The 17,260-nt window shown below is 40.8% G+C and overlaps 1 protein-coding gene across 4 annotated transcripts in view; it reads left to right on the top strand.

The window, feature by feature from the left end:
• Positions 1 to 17,260, top strand: part of LOC126081503 (cytochrome c oxidase assembly factor 1 homolog) — a 79,726-nt gene that overhangs the window by 47,251 nt on the left and 15,215 nt on the right. Inside the window, exons 1-2 of one of the 4 annotated variants that reach the window (XM_049893457.1) lie at positions 2,972 to 3,419; positions 4,142 to 4,197. The exons of the other annotated variants lie outside the window; for them this stretch is intronic. Coding sequence (XP_049749414.1) covers positions 3,370 to 3,419; positions 4,142 to 4,197 — 106 coding nt within the window. The 5' untranslated portion in view covers positions 2,972 to 3,369. Of the gene's footprint in view, positions 1 to 2,971; positions 3,420 to 4,141; positions 4,198 to 17,260 lie in introns of those variants that run through there. 4 annotated transcript variants of the gene reach the window in all.

Genomic DNA, 17,260 nt, shown 5'->3' with positions numbered 1-17,260 from the left:
TGTTGTTAGGTGCATTTGAGTCCGTTCCAACTCATAGTGACCCTACGTACAACACGATGAAACAATGCCCAGTCCTGTACCATCCTCATAATTGTTCCTATGTTTAAGCCCATCGTTGTAGCCACTGTGTCAGTCCATCTCGTTGAGGGTCTTGCTCTTTTTCGCTGACCCTCTACTTTACCAAGCATGATGTCTTCTCCAGGGACTGGTCCCTCCTGAAAACTCATCTAAAGTACGTGAGACAAAGCCTCACCAACCTCGCGTCAAAGGAACATTTTGGCTGTAACTTCTTCCGAGACAGATTTGTTTGTTCTTCTGGTAGTCCATGGTATATTCAATATTCTTCACCAACACCATAATTCAAATGCATCAATTCTTCTTTGATCTTCCTTATTCATTGTCCAGCTTTCATATTCATATGAGGTGATTGAAAATACCATGGCTTGATTCAGGCTCACCTTAGTCCTCAAAGTGACATCTTTGTTTTTTAACACTTTAAAGAGGTCTTTTGCAGCAACTATGTTCTGAACTATATTATGCCAATTGACTGAGATGTCCCACAAGACAATGGTTCTAATCCTTTAAACCCAGGAAATCAATCCCGCAAGGTGTTTGGTTATGTCTAAGAAGTACCCGTAAGTGTGCTCCCTATTTGCTTAGAAGTTCTTTAATTTTAATGTAGTTAAATTCATCAGCATTCTTCTTCTTGATTAGTTATTTTTATGTGTTCTTTAAAAAATACACACATTTGAATTATGTTGTTGGCAAAGAATAATAAATATACTATGGACTGCCAGAAGAACAAACAAATCTGTCTTGAAAGAAGTACAGCCAGAATGCGCCTTAGAAGTGAGGGTAGCGAAATTTTGTCTCACATACTTTGGACATGTTATTAGGAGGGACCAGTCCCTGGAGAAGGACATCATATTTGGTAAAGTAGAGGGTCAGCAAAAAAAAAAAGGAAGACCCTCGACGAGATGAATTGACACAGTGCCTATAACAACGGGCTCCAACATAACAATGATTGTGAAGATGGCGCAGGACTGGGCAGTGTTTTTTTCTGTTGTACATAGGATTGCTATGAGTCGGAACTGACTCAATGGTACCTAACAACAACAACAACATCTAAGAGAATGAATAAAATCAAATGTAGTATATACATAGAGTGTAGTACCATGTGTAGCATGTATTAGTACTTCATTCTTTTTTATGGCTGAATATTATTTTATTGTATGTATATACCACATTTTGTTTATTCTTTCATCTGTTGCTGGATATTTGGGCTGTTTATTCTGTTTGGCTGTTGTGAATAGTCCTATTGTGAACATTCTTATACAAGATTTTATTTGAATATCTGTTTTCATTTCTTTTGGGTATGCACCTAGGAGTGAAATTCCTGGGTCATATGATAACTCTGTGTTTAACATTTTGAGGTACTACCAAACTGTTTTCCACAGCAGCTGTGCCATTTTTCATTTCTACTAGTGTTATACAAAATCTGCTGCTGTAGAGTCGATTCTGACTCATAGCGATCCTGTAGGGCAGGGTAGAACTGCCCCATAGGGTTTCCAGGGTTGTAAATCTTTTTTTTTTTTTTTTAAATAATTTTTATTGTGCTTTAAGTGAAAGTTTACAAATCAAGTCAGTCTCTCACACAAAAACCCACATACACCTTGCTACACACTCCCAATTACTCTCCCCCAATGAGACAGCCTGCTCTCTCCCTCTACTCTCTCTTTTCGTGTCCTTTTCGCCAGCTTCTAACCCCCTCTACCCTCTCATCTCCCCTCCAGGCAGGAGATGCCAACATAGTCTCAAGTGTCCACCTGATCCAAGAAGCTCACTCCTCACCAGCATCCCTCTCCAACCCATTGTCCAGTCCAATCCATGTCTGAAGAGTTGGCTTCGGGAATGGTTCCTGTCCTGGGGCAACAGAAGGTCTGGGGGCCATGACCACCGGGGTCCTTCTAGTCTCAGTCAGACCACTAAATCTGGTCTTACGAGAATTTGGGGTCTGCATCCCACTACTCTCCTGCTCCCTCAGGGGTTCTCTGTTGTGTTCCCTGTCAGGGCAGTCATTGGTTGTAGCTGGGGACCATGTAGTTCTTCTGGTCTCAGGATGATGTAGTCGCTGGTTCATGTGGCCCTTTCTGTCTGTTGGGCTCATAATCACCTTATGTCCTTGGTGTTCTTCATTCTCCTTTGATCCAGGTGGGTTGAGACCAATTGATGCATCTTAGATGGCTGCTTGCTAGCATTTAAGACCCGAAACGCCACTCTTGAAAGTGGGATGCAGAATGTTTTGTTAGTAGATTTTATTACGCCAATTGACTTAGATGTCCCCTGAAACCATGGTCCCCAGACCCCTGCCCCTGCTACGCTGGCCTTCGAAGCATTCAGTTTATTCAGGAAACTTCTTTGCTTTTGGTTTAGTCCAATTGTGCTGACCTCCCCAGGGTTGTAAATCTTTAGGAAAGCAGGCTACTGGGTCTTTCTCCTGCGGAGTGGCTGGTGGGTTCAAACCACTGCCCTTTTGGTATAGTAGCCAAGTGCTTAACCACTACATGCCACCAGGGCTCCTTCCACTAGTATATAAAGGTTCTTAGTTCTCCACATCTTTGCTGACACTTGTCATCTGTCTTTTTGATTATAGCCATCCTAGTGGGCGTGAAGTGGTATCTCATTGTGGTTTTTAGATTTACATTTTTCCTGATGTTGAGCGTCTTTTCATGTGTTTTTGAACCGTTTGTATAGCTTATTTGGAGAAATGTCTATTCAAATCTTTTGCCCATTTTAAATTGGGTTATTTTTTTCTTTTTATTATTGAGTTGTAAGTGTTCTTTATATATTCTGGATACACATCCCTTGTCAGATATACGATTTACAAATATTTTCTCCCATTCTGTGAGTTGTTTTTACTTTCTTCATGGTGCCTTTTGCAGCACAAGTATTTTTAATTCTGAATCCAACTTATCTACTTTTTCTTTTCTGACTTATGTTTTTGATATTGTATTTAAGAAACCATTGCCTAATGCAAGGCCATCGAGATTTACTCATATGTTAGAAAGGGACCTAACTTTTTCTTTTGGTATGTGGATATCCAGTTGTCCCCCACCATTTGTTGAAAAGACTATTCTTTTTATTGTATTGGTACTCTTCTCAAAAAAATCAACTGACCATAAATTTAGGGTTTATTTCTGGACTCTCGGTAGTTATTTTTAAATGGCAATTTCACTGTGGTGTTAATAGCTCATTGAAGAAATAATTATTAAGAATATCCTGTACACCGGGTGTTCTTCTAGGTTGTGGAGTTATAGCTGCGAACAAGGCAAAATCTTTGACTCCTTGCAATGTACATTTTCGTGGAGAATGAAAAGTGCTGTGAAGAATATAAAACACGTTGGGAGATTAAAGGATAGGTGTGTATATGTGTGAGGTTTACATTGCTTTTTTCACGTAGCCCTCTGTCTGTCTTTTAGGGCATTTAGCCCTTCCTGGGGTGGCTCAAACTGTTAGCATGTGTGTGACTACTAACCTAAAGGTTGGTGGTTCATACCCCCCCCCAGTGGTACCATGGAAGAAAGAACTGGTGATCTTCCATAAAGGTTCAAACCCACCAAGAAAATCCCGTGGACCAGTGCTAATCTGTACATACATAGGGTCTCTGTGAGTTGGAGTTGACTCAGCGTCCACAGGTTTGATCATACATTCATAATACATAAAATACAACTTTTTACATTCGTCTCATCTTCCCAACTAGCCTAAATACTTCTCTGTCACTCCATCATGTCTAGATATAATAGGTGCTCTGTGGGTATTTGGTGAATGAACAGATTAATAAGTTTAGGTAAATGTTTTATACACACACTTTCATATATAAACATACTTTTAAAATATACATGTTATTCAGAACTGTGAGGATAGTTTGGAAATAGGGAGTAGAATCCATTGTTTTGCTCTAGATTAGACCTTCTTTTTAGCTAGAATCCCAGACTGTCTGTCTCTGCTTCAGCCCAGACGTCTTCTTACCTCAGCTAGGATTCTGAACTCCTTTGCGTCCCCAGCTCAAGCAGTTTTCAGCCCTTGCTCTGTCCAGAGTGGGTGCTTCAGCACCTCTCTCCCTTCTTCTATTTCAATCAAGCAGTGAACCAGCATTTCAAGTTCTGAACGAAGACCAAAGTTGTGGGCAAGTCCCAGGTAAGAAGAGATTAATTGATGTGAAACTGACTTATATAACTACTTAATAATTTTCATGTGCTCAATTTGATATGTTGTAAATACGAAGATCTGACCTGATAACTCTATGTTTAACATTTTGAGGAACTCCCAAACTATTTTCCACAGCAGCTGTACCATTTTGTGGAGTTTTCCATGCAACTGCATCAATTTTCTTTGTAGCACCTTTCTTCCCCCTCTTCCTGGTTCATAGTGACAAAGTTTACTGCAGTTTCTCCCTAGTTTGTTTGTTCCTGATCCTGGTTATTGGCACTGTCACCCATCTCATCCTTTAAGGTGGTGCTGTGTAAGGCGCATTCGGTATGTTTAATAAGTATTTGTTAACGGAATGATTGAACGAATCAGGGTACTAATGAAGGCAGAACGCCTCAGAAATACTGAGCTTGAGGCCAGAGGCCTTGCCCGTTGTTATGCTTCTTCTCACAACCAACTCTGCTCCTGAAGTTGTTTGAAAGCACACATGTCTGAATAGGGCTGAGATTTTGCATCTTTTTTTTTTTTTTTTTTCCTGAAAGTAGAAGAGAGTGATTCATGTGAATGTTTATTTACTTAAGGGATAATTTCCTATTTAAACCGTAGCAAAAGGAGCCATTGTGGCGGTGTTTTTTTTTTTTTTTTTTAAATCATTGAGTGTAAATGATTTCCTCCAAACTGCAGAATCCTTAATTATTGATTTTCTTCCATTTCCGTTCACTCTACTGTCTTTTACGGTCTTTTAGCTTGGGGTCTGAAGCAGAAGGCTTTGTGATCTGAAGTCAGTCAGACATCCAGCGTAGACCGAGAGCTCGGATCTGTGGGGGACAATGTCTCGGCTCCCCCCTTCCGTTGACGCCGTAGTTCACAGTAGTCACATGATGAGTGGTTGTTGTTGTGTTAGTTGCCGTGGAGCTGATGCCGACTTGTGGAGTAGACTGCTTCGTAGGATTTTCAAGGATGTGTCCTTTCAAAAGCAGTTTGCCAGGCCTGTCTTCCCATGCCCCTCTCGATGGGCTCCATAGAAGGGGTTCACTCACGACAGTAACGTGTAAAACTCCCAGTGCAGGGCCAGTGTGCGGGGGGTACTCAGTGAAAATTGATTCCTTTTTCCTTTCCTTGTTTTTGGATTATAGAGTAATTTAGTGTCAGAGTGGAATAAAGCTTACAGCCAGCCTCAGAAGAATATTGTGAAGTGAGTAGTTCCCATATATGACTACACATATTCCCGATAAATTTGCAAGAAAAGAAAAAGCCATGTGAGAACTTTTGAATTTGGAAGTACTTAAAAGTTAAGTGGAAATAAAGATTGAGGACAAGAAGGGAATACTAGCAGACTGATAAATGTCTGTTGATTTAAACTGACAGGAGGCCTGTTCTGCTTTATGCCATATTCCTCTCTGCTGTCTGGAGAGCTGCTCCCAGGTGATGGCCAGCCCTGGAAGCTGGGCTGTTGAAGCTGTTCATAAATGTACAGCAATATTCACTGTCAAGTCAGTGATTTGACTAGAGGTGGAACAGGGAGGAGAGGTTTAACAGCATCAGAAGTCATTAAAGTCAAATGTCATATACACTTTAGAAAAGTTTTAAAAATTGGTTAATGTTTTTGCCCTTATTTCAAGTCATCAGTTTGTTTGATTTTGGCGTTTTTTGAAAGAGATAGAGTAATAGTACAGAAGAAAAGAAGTGCCCTCTAATTTTAACCATCTGTGTATTTGTTCAAGATTATACACTGAAAAAAGCTAAAGTGTAATTAAGACCAGGAGTATACAGTAAGTAGAAGAAAAGGGCTGTGCTTCTGTTGACACTGAAACGTCGGATTGTGCAAAGTAGCAAGCTGATTCCACAGTGATGAAAATGCAAATGCAATAACCTGTCAAGATCATCTGGAGAAAAAATTGTGCTTTTTCCCACAGTGTGCACTTAAAGCAAACTACAATCCGTTGTGGTATCACTGATTTATTAGCTTAATACTAGCTGGTTCTTTGGTCCTCTAGCATTAATTAAAGATGCCGATAATTATCACTGTGGTTGTTAAATATCCCACCCGCCAGATATTTTCCCAAGCATTCTCATTTGTCTTTCCTTTTACAAGATTGTACATGAGAAACTTCACTGGACGGTATATTTAATTATCTGCTTTAACTCCTCATTTGAGGGTCTTACAACAATATCATGCATTATGTCAGTTTCCCATCATTCTTGTTACTTTGGGTTAGCGTTGAGAAGGAGAAAACTGCCATCAATAAGGAGGTAGAAGTGTTAAAGGAGAGCTAGATGAGTCTTTGGCCAGGCACCTGTAGTTGTAGATGAGAGACACGCTCTGCTCTACTTGTCTGCTGGACCGTTGGCTCCTAAACACACCAGTGACACTGTGACACAGAGGCAGTTAGAATGGGTACCTCCAAGAGGTTCTGCCTCATCGTGCCACTTCCCTTCTTCTCTGCCCCTTGTGATGAGTATACCTTTGCCACAAGCTTGTTGCCTTCTAATTCAAGGACAAAAACCACCTCACCTTGAGAGGCTTATGATAACACTTAAATGAAAAGACCACAAACCCTTTCAAAGAATAGAAAAAAGAGAAAACTCGTTTTATGAGGCTAAGCCTAACCTTGGTATCAAAACGTGGACCAATCTTATTCATTACCCAGATGTAAAAATTATAAACAAAATATTATCAAACTGAATCCATAATATTTAGAAAAGATAATGCACCATGACCAAGTTGTGTTTATTCCAGGAATGTAAGTTTGCTGTAGCATTTTAAAATTACCCAGTGGAACTCTCTACATTGATGAGATAAAGGAGAAAAATCATATTATCATCTCAATTGTTGCAGAAAAAGGATTTAATAAAATTCTTGAACACCCATCATGGTAGTCCACTAGGAGTAAAAGGGAACTTCCTTAACACAATCAAGGATACCCACAGAAAACACACAGCAAACATCCAACCTCATGGTGAGCTAATGAAAGCTTTCCCCTTGAGATCACAATTGAGACAAGGATGTCTGCTATCACTGCTTCTTATCAATATTGTATTAGAAGTTCCTGCCAGAGCAATAAGGTAAGAAAAAGAAATTTAAAAATGTATGGATAGGAAAGGAAGAAACAAAACTCTCATTATTTGCAAATGATGATTGTGAATGTAAAAAATAAAAAAAACTATAGATTAAAAAAACTCTTAGAATTAATAGGTGAATTTGGCAGAATAGCCGGATGCAAGGTCAGTATATAAAAACCAACTTTATGTTCACATACCTGCTACAATTGGGAAGTAAAATATAAAGATAATGCTTTCTCTTTGCAATATATAAATTAGAAATAAATCTAACAATAGCTGTGTAAGACCCAAGAACAAAACAACCAAAAAAAGGTTTCTAAAAGATATTAGAGAAGATCTAATAAATGGAGGCATGTACCATGTTCATGTTATGCTTATCTGAGTGTGTCTATACATATGTACACACATGTATATGCACACTGTACATATACCATTAACTCATTTGTAGAGTGATATGAAGATTCCCACATTGATCTCAGATTCAGTGCAATCCGAGTCAAAATGCCAGCAGGTTTTCTTTAATTTTTACCACAGAAAACCTCTATGGAATGCAGAATCATAACTTACATCATAAGTATCAAGGATTACTATAAAACTAAGTACTTAAGGCACAGTGGTATTGGCACAAGTATAGACAAATAGATCAGTGGAAAAGAATAGACTCTAAAAACAGATCCACAATTAATATGACACGATGTATGACAAAGATAATATTTAGAGTAGTGGGGATATGCCTGACATTTGAACACTTAATTCTCAAACTTTTTGGTCTTGGGACCCCTTGACACTATGTTGTTTATGTGGGTTATATCTATTGATATTCCTGTGTTAGAAATTAAAACTGAGAACTTTAAAATATTTATTAATTTATTAAAAAAATTAATAACCCATCACATGTTAAGATAAACTTATTTTCTGGAAAGTAACTATTTTAAAATTTAGTGAAGAGTGGCATTGTTTTACATTTTTGCAAAAATTTTTTGATGTCTGGCTTAGTAGAAGACAACTGGGTACTCGTAACTGCTTTTGCATTCATTCTGTTGCAATATATTATTTTGGTTGAAATATATGAAGAAAATTCGGCCTTAAATAGATATGTAGTTGGAAAAGAGAGGAGCATGTTAGTACCCGTTTCAGATAATTGTGGATGTTTTTCTCTGATACAACACCAAAATGGGACAAATGGTAGTTTCTTAAAACGTTTCTTTCTCTTACATTAAAATCCACTGGCCTATCTTGCATGATTTTGTAACACCGTGCATTGGTCATTTGGAAAATACTGTTTTACTGATTTATGCAGATCTTCCAAATGTTTGCACATTTCATTATCGTTATTAAAAATTTATATTCATTACTATCTAATTCGAAAATTCTTATGAATTGGGTAGATGTGAAGCTTGTGGTGGCAGATACAAGTTTTCCATTTTCATTTGAAAGCTCACATCTTAATATTGACAACAAACATTGTCGGTTGCTTTTCTTGAAGCAACAGGCTCATGTCATTCATTTTTTAGATTAAAAAAAAAAAAGTTGCCATCAAGTTGACTCTGACTTATGACGACCCCGTGTGTCCGAGTAGAACTGTATTCCATACGGTTTTCAATGGCTGATTTTTCAGAAGTAGACTGCCAGGCGTTTCTTCCAAGGTTAACTTGAACCTCCAACAGTTCAGTTAGCAGCTGAGCATGTTAACGGTTTATGTTTGCACCACCCACGAACTCACTTATGGACTGTCCGCCAAATGCTTAAACTGGAATAACCATAGTTTGCCTGTAATTCTTTCAAGTAAAAAATGGTGTTCCATGAAAAAAGTGGACTGATCAGCTTGCAACTCAAACACTTCCACGAGGGCTTTTCCCAGCAGCCATTGTACCTGAGTATGCAGCAGAAGTACGTTAGCCATACTTCCCATTTCATCACGCAGAATATTACAGAGACATGTGCTCGAAGACTGAGATTTAATAAAAGTAATCATTTTTACTGCTTCATCAAGGATATTCTTAAATGTAACTGGCATTCTTTTTTTTTACTGTGAGTACGTGGCAGTGAAGAATACATTTACTTTACTTGGTGCTACCTCTTTTTGTGCTAAGGCCCCAACAGCTTATGCACAATTGCTTTTCCACTATCAGTGCAGACATTAAACACAGTGAAAAAGACAAGTAACATTTTGGTATTTTTGTGAAGATAGTTTTGATATTGTATATTTCCTGAAAGGGTCTGAGAGACCCCCAGAAGTACGAGGACCATATTTTGGAAACACTGAATTAGTTATGGACCCTGGGTTGCCATCTAGGAAGCTGCTGTTTTCTTCCAGGGAAAGGTCTGTTTCTTTGTAGAAGCTCGTTCTGTTCCCTTGCATCCTGTTGAGTTAGCAGCATCCTGTTAGACTGATGCCACGAGCTTTTATTGAACCTCTCTTCTGTGTGCTAGGTATTAACCCATTGCCTTTGAGTCGATTCCAACTCATAGCGACCCTACAGGATAGAGCACAACTGTCCTATAAGCTTTCCAAGGTTGTTATCTTTATGGAGGCAGATTGCCACATCTTTCTGCCATGGGGTGGCTGGTGGGTTGGAATCACCTACCTTTTGGTTAGTAACCGGGAGCTTAACTACTGTGCCATCAGGGCTCCTGTGGTAGATGTTCCAAAACCAAAAACAAAACCTGTTGCTATCAAGTTGATTCTGAATCACAGTGACCCCATAGGATTTCCAAGGCTATAAATCTTTACGTAAGCAGACTGCGACATATTTCTCCCGTGGAGCCACTAGTGGTTTTGAACTGCTGACCTTTCGCTTAGCAGTCAAACACTTCAACCAGTGTGCCACCAGCTAGGTATTAAGGAATCTAAAATGAAAAACCCAGTCTTAGCCTTCGAGCAGCTCAGCGTCTATCGGGAATTAGGTAACTTAACAATGACAATACAGTAAAGTAACTGTTGGTGAGAGTAAAGGTGAAAGAACAGTTGTTTGCTTCGGTGAGACAAGGAACCCTTCCAGCAGTAAAGTTAGGGTGTGAGCTGGGAATCAGAGGGTAGGTAGAGCTGCAGGCCGACGGTAGGGAAGGGCCCTCTCGGTAGAGGCAGCAGCATGTGCCAAGACCTCTAGGTCTGAGGTACGTGCCCTGTTCTGGGACGAGCAGTCAGAGCTGCGCCATGTGAATTGGGGGTGTGGTGTACTGTGAGGAGGCTGGGCAGAAAGACCATGTAACGCAAAGGAGCATAGATTTTATTCTGTACCTAATTGGGAGCCATTGAGTAATGGGAGATCATGGGAATGCTATGTTAGGATCCCTCTAGACTAAAGAGGAATGAGGCCAAAATCAGAGGTCTGGAGAATCATCTAGTTGAGAGAGGTGCCAAGGAGCTAAATTAGGCCATTTGGGGGATGAAGAGGAGGGAAAAAACAGTCAAAAGATATTTAGGAAATGTGTTGGTTGGTTTTGCAGGGGCTTGGTTAGAATTGGTTAAGAGCATAGGATTTGAGTCAGACACTAACCAAAACCAAACCTAAACCTATTACCATCTAGTCGATTCCTACTCAGCTGGCTCAGATCTTGGCTCTGCTCCTTCCTGAAGGAATGGCTTCAGGCAGTTAACCCAGATTTCAGCTTCTTCAGCTATAAAATAGGGATAGTAATGCTTGCTTTATGGGGCTTTTAAAAAGATTTGATGAGAAGATGCGTGTAAAGCTCTTACATGCTTAGAAAATATATGGTAGCTATTTTATTGTTTTTATTAGGATGACTTCCAAGTATCTGACTTGACACCTGGGTTAGTTCCATTCACCACACTAGGGAATGCAGGAGGGAAGAGCTGGCATAGATGGTAGAAGGTGGAGGTGTTTGATAGAGGGTTGATTAAGTTGCTTTGAAGCTCAGAAGTGACACTTGGCCTGGAGACAGAGATTTGGCAATCATCATAACCTGTTGCCATCGAGTCGATCCAACTCATAGTGATCCTATAGGACAGAGTAGAAACACCCCATGGGGTTTCCAAGGGGCGGCTGGTGGATTCAAACTGCCGACCTTTTTGTTAGCAGCCTTAGTTCTTAACCACTGTGCCACCAGGGCTCTGTAGAAGTCCCAAACTCAGGCCATTGAATAGGATTTTCTGTGGGGAGAGGCTACATACAGTGAGGGAGGATGTTTATAGAACAGATAGAGGAGGGGAGCTTGTGATAAGCAACTGAAGGGGAGTGGTTAGAGAGGTAAACTGCAAGTGGGCAGAGTTCAGGTGAAGATAAAGGTAAAGGGTTTCAGGGAGGGTCGATTGACTTCCCGGATTCCAGTTCTAATCACTGATACTGAATTGTTTTATTTTCTTTGTCTAAAATGAAGGCTTTTAATAGAAGTACTGAAGTAAATGTTTAATAGGGTTAGCCTGACTCATATTATGAAATGGTTATGAATCAGAGGCCATGAAGCTTTTGATTCCAGAAAATACTGAATACCTTCTTCCTATAGTTTGAAATCTACAGGAGAACGGCCTTGAGATGTATTTTGTTCAGATATAAGAGACATCATGGGGCCCTGGTGGCACAGTGGTTAAGAGGTCGGCTGCTAACCACAAAAGGTTGTCAGTTCAAATCCACCAGCTCCTCCTTTTAAACTCTGTGGGGCAGTTCTACTGTGTCCTATTGGGCTGCTATGAGTCAGAATTGACTTGATGGCAATGGTTTTTTTTTTTTTTTAACCAAGATTCTATCATTTCTAAATTCTAATTGCATGGTAATTTTGAATGCTCAGTATTTTTTATTAAGGAGGTCTTAAGAATAACAGTGATAAATTCTGTGAAATCACTCGGCTACACTCTTTGTCCTTCCTTCGTCCCCAGTATTAATTTGTCAACGAGTTGTGCTAGTTCTGCTTCATATCTCAAGTATGTCCACTTCTTTCCATCTCCACTGTTACCTAGTAGTCCAAGTTAGTCCATTATTTCTCACCTGGACTACTGCAGGAGCCTCTAATTGAACTTCCTTTTTTCCTTCTTGCCCCTTCTAGAGAAGTTTTTTTTTTTTTTAAAGTCTGACTGTCATTCCCTGATTGAAACCTTCAGTAGTTTCTCATTACACTTGGAATAAAACCAAACCTCTCTACCATACACTACAAAGGCCTGCATAATGACCTGCCCATCTCGCCACCCTCCTTTACCACATTCCATTCTCCAGCCTGCTTTCCTAGTGTGGTGCCTGGCATTTTGGATACAGCTGGCAAGTATTTGTTGAATGAATCAACAACAGCTATTAACATTTTTGGCTTCGTTTTATTCTTATTGAAAATGGCATTCAGCTCATCTGAGTTTTTCTATCTTCTGATTGAAAACCTTAAGTTTAACATGGATGGAGCTTGAAGACATTATGCTGAGTGAAATAAGTCAAATAAGAAGGATAAATATTGTTTGACCTCAATTACATGAAAAGACGAAAACAGGCAAATGTATAGAGAATGTCCTCATTTTGATTCAGCTAATTCTGCTAGTTTTCTCTGGTGCTGATGTCAGTTCTGCTATTGCGTTTTTAGTTGCCTTGAACTCTCTCCCTATTCGACCTTCTTCCCTTTCCTTCTCAGTATAGTATCTCTTCATTCCCACTGTGCCTGGCTCTTAGAGACAAGGCTTTTCTACATCTAGTTAAGTGTTCAAATCAGTGTTTTTCTACATATTACTTTTTTTCTTGGAGTAAATTGTCATTGCCAGTCCTGCTTCTGCATGATGCAAGGTTGGGTCTTGGGATCCTAGTCTCTGAATGGATGTAGAAAAAGCACTGCTGGCGGGGAAAGGGAGAGCGGCTGTGTCCAGAAGCAGTCATCACCCCAAGGGGGCTGGCTAATTGCTATGAACCCAGAAACTGAACTGAGAGTGGAGAGAGACAAAGGGCTTCGTCCTCTTCCCACATACTTCCTGGCCAGCTATGCAAAGGTTCAGTTGGCCATGGTTGTGTTTCTCTGTCTTTCTTTATTCTCACTGTAGTGAAAGGTCTCCAAGACTTTTGTTGTTGTTCTGAGCAGGCTCTACTTGCTGTCCTTTCTTGTGTGTGTCTTTATAGGTGTTTTAAATGGAATTTGTGAAGTCATATCAGGAAGTGGTAGCCTGCTGCTCTCTTAAGCTAAATGTTGTCTTTATCTTACATTTTACTAATCTTAAAAAAAAAAAAAAAATGTTAATCCTTTTTGTTGGCACCTGGTTCCGCTCTCCAGGTAGTCGTGGTCTCCCTGGGGTCATGAACAGATACTTTTGATAGAAAGAGCGTTGAACAGCCTTTAACTACTTTCTTAACTCAGTTTAACTAAGTGAGAATTTGGTTAAAAATCACTTGCGCCAAGGAGCTCGTCTCATAATTAATCTGAGTTAAGAATAAAAGGTCACCTGAAAGTTTTCCTCTAGAAGCAATCAAGTTATTCTTAGATTCCAGAACCAGCACTAGGTTAAGGAGCTGGGACTGATATTTCTATACTTAATTTAAAAAATGCTTAACTTCTCAGTCTTTTTCCTTAACCTTTTATCATATTTACTTGGATGCTTTCATCTTTTTGCTTTTTGCTATTAGCCTTTTTATCTTCCTTATCTTAAATATAGTGCATTTCATTCTTTTAAAAAGTTTGTTGTTGGCAGCCGCTGTTAAGTCAGCCCCCAACAAATGGGAACCGCATGCATAATGCAATGAAATGCTGCCCAGTCCGGCGGATTGGATCGTTATGATCCATAGGGTTTTCATTAGCTGAGTTTCAGAAATAGATCACCAGGCCTTTCTTCCTAGTCTTTCTTAGCCTGGATGCTGTGCTGAAGCCTGTCCAGCATCACAGCAACACGCAAGCCTCAACTGAGAGACGGGTGGTAGCTGTGCATCAGGTGCATTGGTTATTTTTGCCATTCATACTTGTTTTCCCCTGAAATTCAAAATTTTTATTCCTATTCTTGGCATTTTTGGTTTATTTGCTCCTTTTTGCTGTTTCATTTTAATTCTTACCGCTTTAATTTTTCTTCTGTATTTTTTAAGTGTGATTTGTTTTTTTTTTTTTCACCCTCTACCTGACCCATTGCAGTCAGATGTGGGGCAAGCCATGCCCTATATGTCACGCAGAGGAAAAGAAACGAAGGGGTTAGATTTCCTGGAGAGGGTCTGTCCTAGCACAGCTTGGCATTGGAGAAGAACTGGGGGCAGTTGAACCTCTTCTGGGGCAGGCTGGGTGCATGGACGAGCTTCTGGTCCTGCTTCTACTCCAGCCACCGGTAATGTTCCCTTCTAGTGTATTAATAAGAGGCACCCTGATTTTAAGGAGCTCTGGTAGCACAATGGTTAAGTGCTTGGCTACCAACCAAAAGGTTGGTGGTTCAAACGCACCCAGTGGCTCTGCAGGTGAAAAGATCTAGCAATCTTCTCCTTAGCTGCATTTCTGACAGCCAAGAAAACCCTGTGGGCTGTTCTACTCTGTCACATTGGGTCACTCTGAGCCGAAAATCGAGTCGATGATACCTAACAACAACAAATATCCTGGTTTTAACCATTTAAGGTAGTGATACAGAGAAAAAATATCACTTTAATAAGTATATTCACTTATATAAATATACATAGCTCAATTTCAGAAATATTACAATATGAGAAAAATACCTCTTAAAAACTCAATTTTTGTATCTGTAGTTGGGTCCAGGTACTTTCTCAGCTGAGTTTTGGAATGACTGTCTTGTGTGAGCTCATCTCCTCATTAAACTCAGGATTTTATCTCGAGGTGTGGCACATTTCTAGTTGAGGCTCCCACCAGCTGACCTGGCCTCCTAGGGTGGTCTGCCCCTTGTCCAGTGATCTCTGGGAAGAGGTGATCTGTTCATTGCCACAGCCTCCAAATCCCTCCAGATAATGGTGGTGGGACTTTGGGGGTGGCATGGATCGAGGAATAAACGGTTTCTGTTCTCTGACTTCCCAGGAGATCCTAAAGAGTGACCTGACCAGTCTTCAAAACTCAGGCTATCATGCTGACTTTTCCCACTGGACAGTGGTTCCCAAGTTTGGCTGCATATTAGGGTCCCCCGAGGAGGCTAAAAAATTCCAAGGCTTGGGTCCTACCCTGGAGATGCTGAATTTAGTTGACTTTTGATGAGGCTTGGCTATCCGTTGGTTTTTCCAGGAGCTCTCAGGTGGTGCTGCTGTGCAGGCACGGCTGAGAACTACTGCTTACTTACACCTTTGCGAGAGCTTATCTGAACAGGCGCCCTCTGCACTTCCCGGCACCTGCACTGCAATCGCACCGCCCGACTGCTTACCCCTCCGTGTGTCGGGTCCCGTGCACCGCCCGACTGCTTACCCCTCCGTGTGTCGGGTCCCGTGCACCGCCCGACTGCTTACCCCTCCGTGTGTCGGGTCCCGTGTGGCTGGAACCCTTTGGCTGGCTCTGCTCATCTCCCTGGTAATGCTCCCTGCAAACCTGCTTCTCTGTTCAAGGGGCTCAAGGGGCGGCAGGCAGGGGGCGCCTCCACACCTGTGCTAACTCTGCTGGGCAGCTCTGCCGGCGTCTATTGAACATACTGAGCTTCAGCTCTGGAAGGGGGTTCATTACTTTCAAAACCAGTTTGTAAACCGTTGGCCTTTGGGGCCTAAGTCACCCTTTTTGTATCAGAGTAGACCCTGGCCTGCACTTTGCTTCCCCTTCGTGTGGCTGATGAACCTCTTAATTTTCAAGAAGGGCTACAACCCTTTCTTCCCCTCAGTTAAAACCAAGCCAATTGCTTTTGAGTCGTGTGATGACAACCCCATGTGTGTCAGTGTGGAACTGTGCTTCATAGGGCTTTCAGTGGCTGCGATCTTTTGGAAGTAGATCGCCAGGCCTTTCTTTCAAGGTGCCTCTGGGTGGACTATAACCTCCAACCTTTCTGTTAGCAGAAGAGCAGGTTAAGTTTGCATCACCCAGGGACTGCATTTCTCTTGCTTAACTGAAAGCAACTAAATTGGCCCTTAATTGGCTACGTAGTAGACTAATTTAACTTGAGTTCCTTATAAAGAATTTCATGTCAAATTTAAAAATTTTCAAATTTTATCAAATACTCAGTTCTAAGATGCAACTTTCCTAGAGGTAACCTAGAACCTATTTTTCTGCAGTGCTTTTTTTTTTTTTTTTGCCAGGCTCCTATTTAGCACTCTCTTCAAAGACAGCTGATGGGACAGGTAAACTGAATCCTGTTTAAAAAAAAAGGGTGGGGCCTGAAGCCCCCCCCCCCCCCAGCTTTAACATGAGGGAGGGTTTGGTCCTCACTCCCTTCTCTCTCTGTTGAATCAAGGCAGAGCCTCAGAGAGCTTCAGACTGAGTCCTCACTGTCTTGGCTGTTTGTAAAATTATGTTTATGTTGTATCTTGAACTGTGACAGTGGCTTGCATTATGGAATGTTATTTAAAAAAAAGTAGCCATTTGAAAGCTTGAACTTTTTAATTCTAAGGATGTTGTTTGCAACAGCAGCCACTTCGTCAGAGAATCCCGTTTTGCGGAGGTGTGGGAGAAGTGTCTCTCAGGCTTCACATAACATTAGGAACTTCTGTCTTCCTCCTTAGCTGCTGGTTTGCTTTTCCCATCACTGGACCTCTTAACCGGCCAGGCTTCCTGTCCTGCTGCACAGATAGGAATCTCAGCATCAAATATGCAGCCGCCCCTAGGAACTGTCAAATGTGTTATTGTGTGTGTAATTTTGGGCACACACTTTACCCCACTTTTATTTCTTTTTTTTAAATTATTTTCCATTTATCCTCATTGTTTCATCATTGATTTTCTTCTATAATATGTACCTGTGTTAGCCTCATTATCCTTTGTAGAATGAACTGATATACAAATTAGTAACTCAGTGAGAAGTATCCAAAATATTTTAAGATACCCATCCTTTCTATTCGCTCTTACTACCTCTGTCTTAGCTCTTGGCTCTGCTTGCCTGTTGCAGAAGGCTTTTGGCCGGTCTTGCTCCGTTGCCTCTCCTCCCCGGCCTGCCCACTTCCCTCCCCAGAGATCT

Source organism: Elephas maximus, chromosome 8 (genome assembly GCF_024166365.1).
Source record: "Elephas maximus indicus isolate mEleMax1 chromosome 8, mEleMax1 primary haplotype, whole genome shotgun sequence".
Taxonomy (NCBI): Eukaryota; Metazoa; Chordata; class Mammalia; order Proboscidea; family Elephantidae; genus Elephas; species Elephas maximus.
Note: the sequence above shows the minus strand (reverse complement) of the source record. Positions and strands in the feature narration are given on the sequence as shown.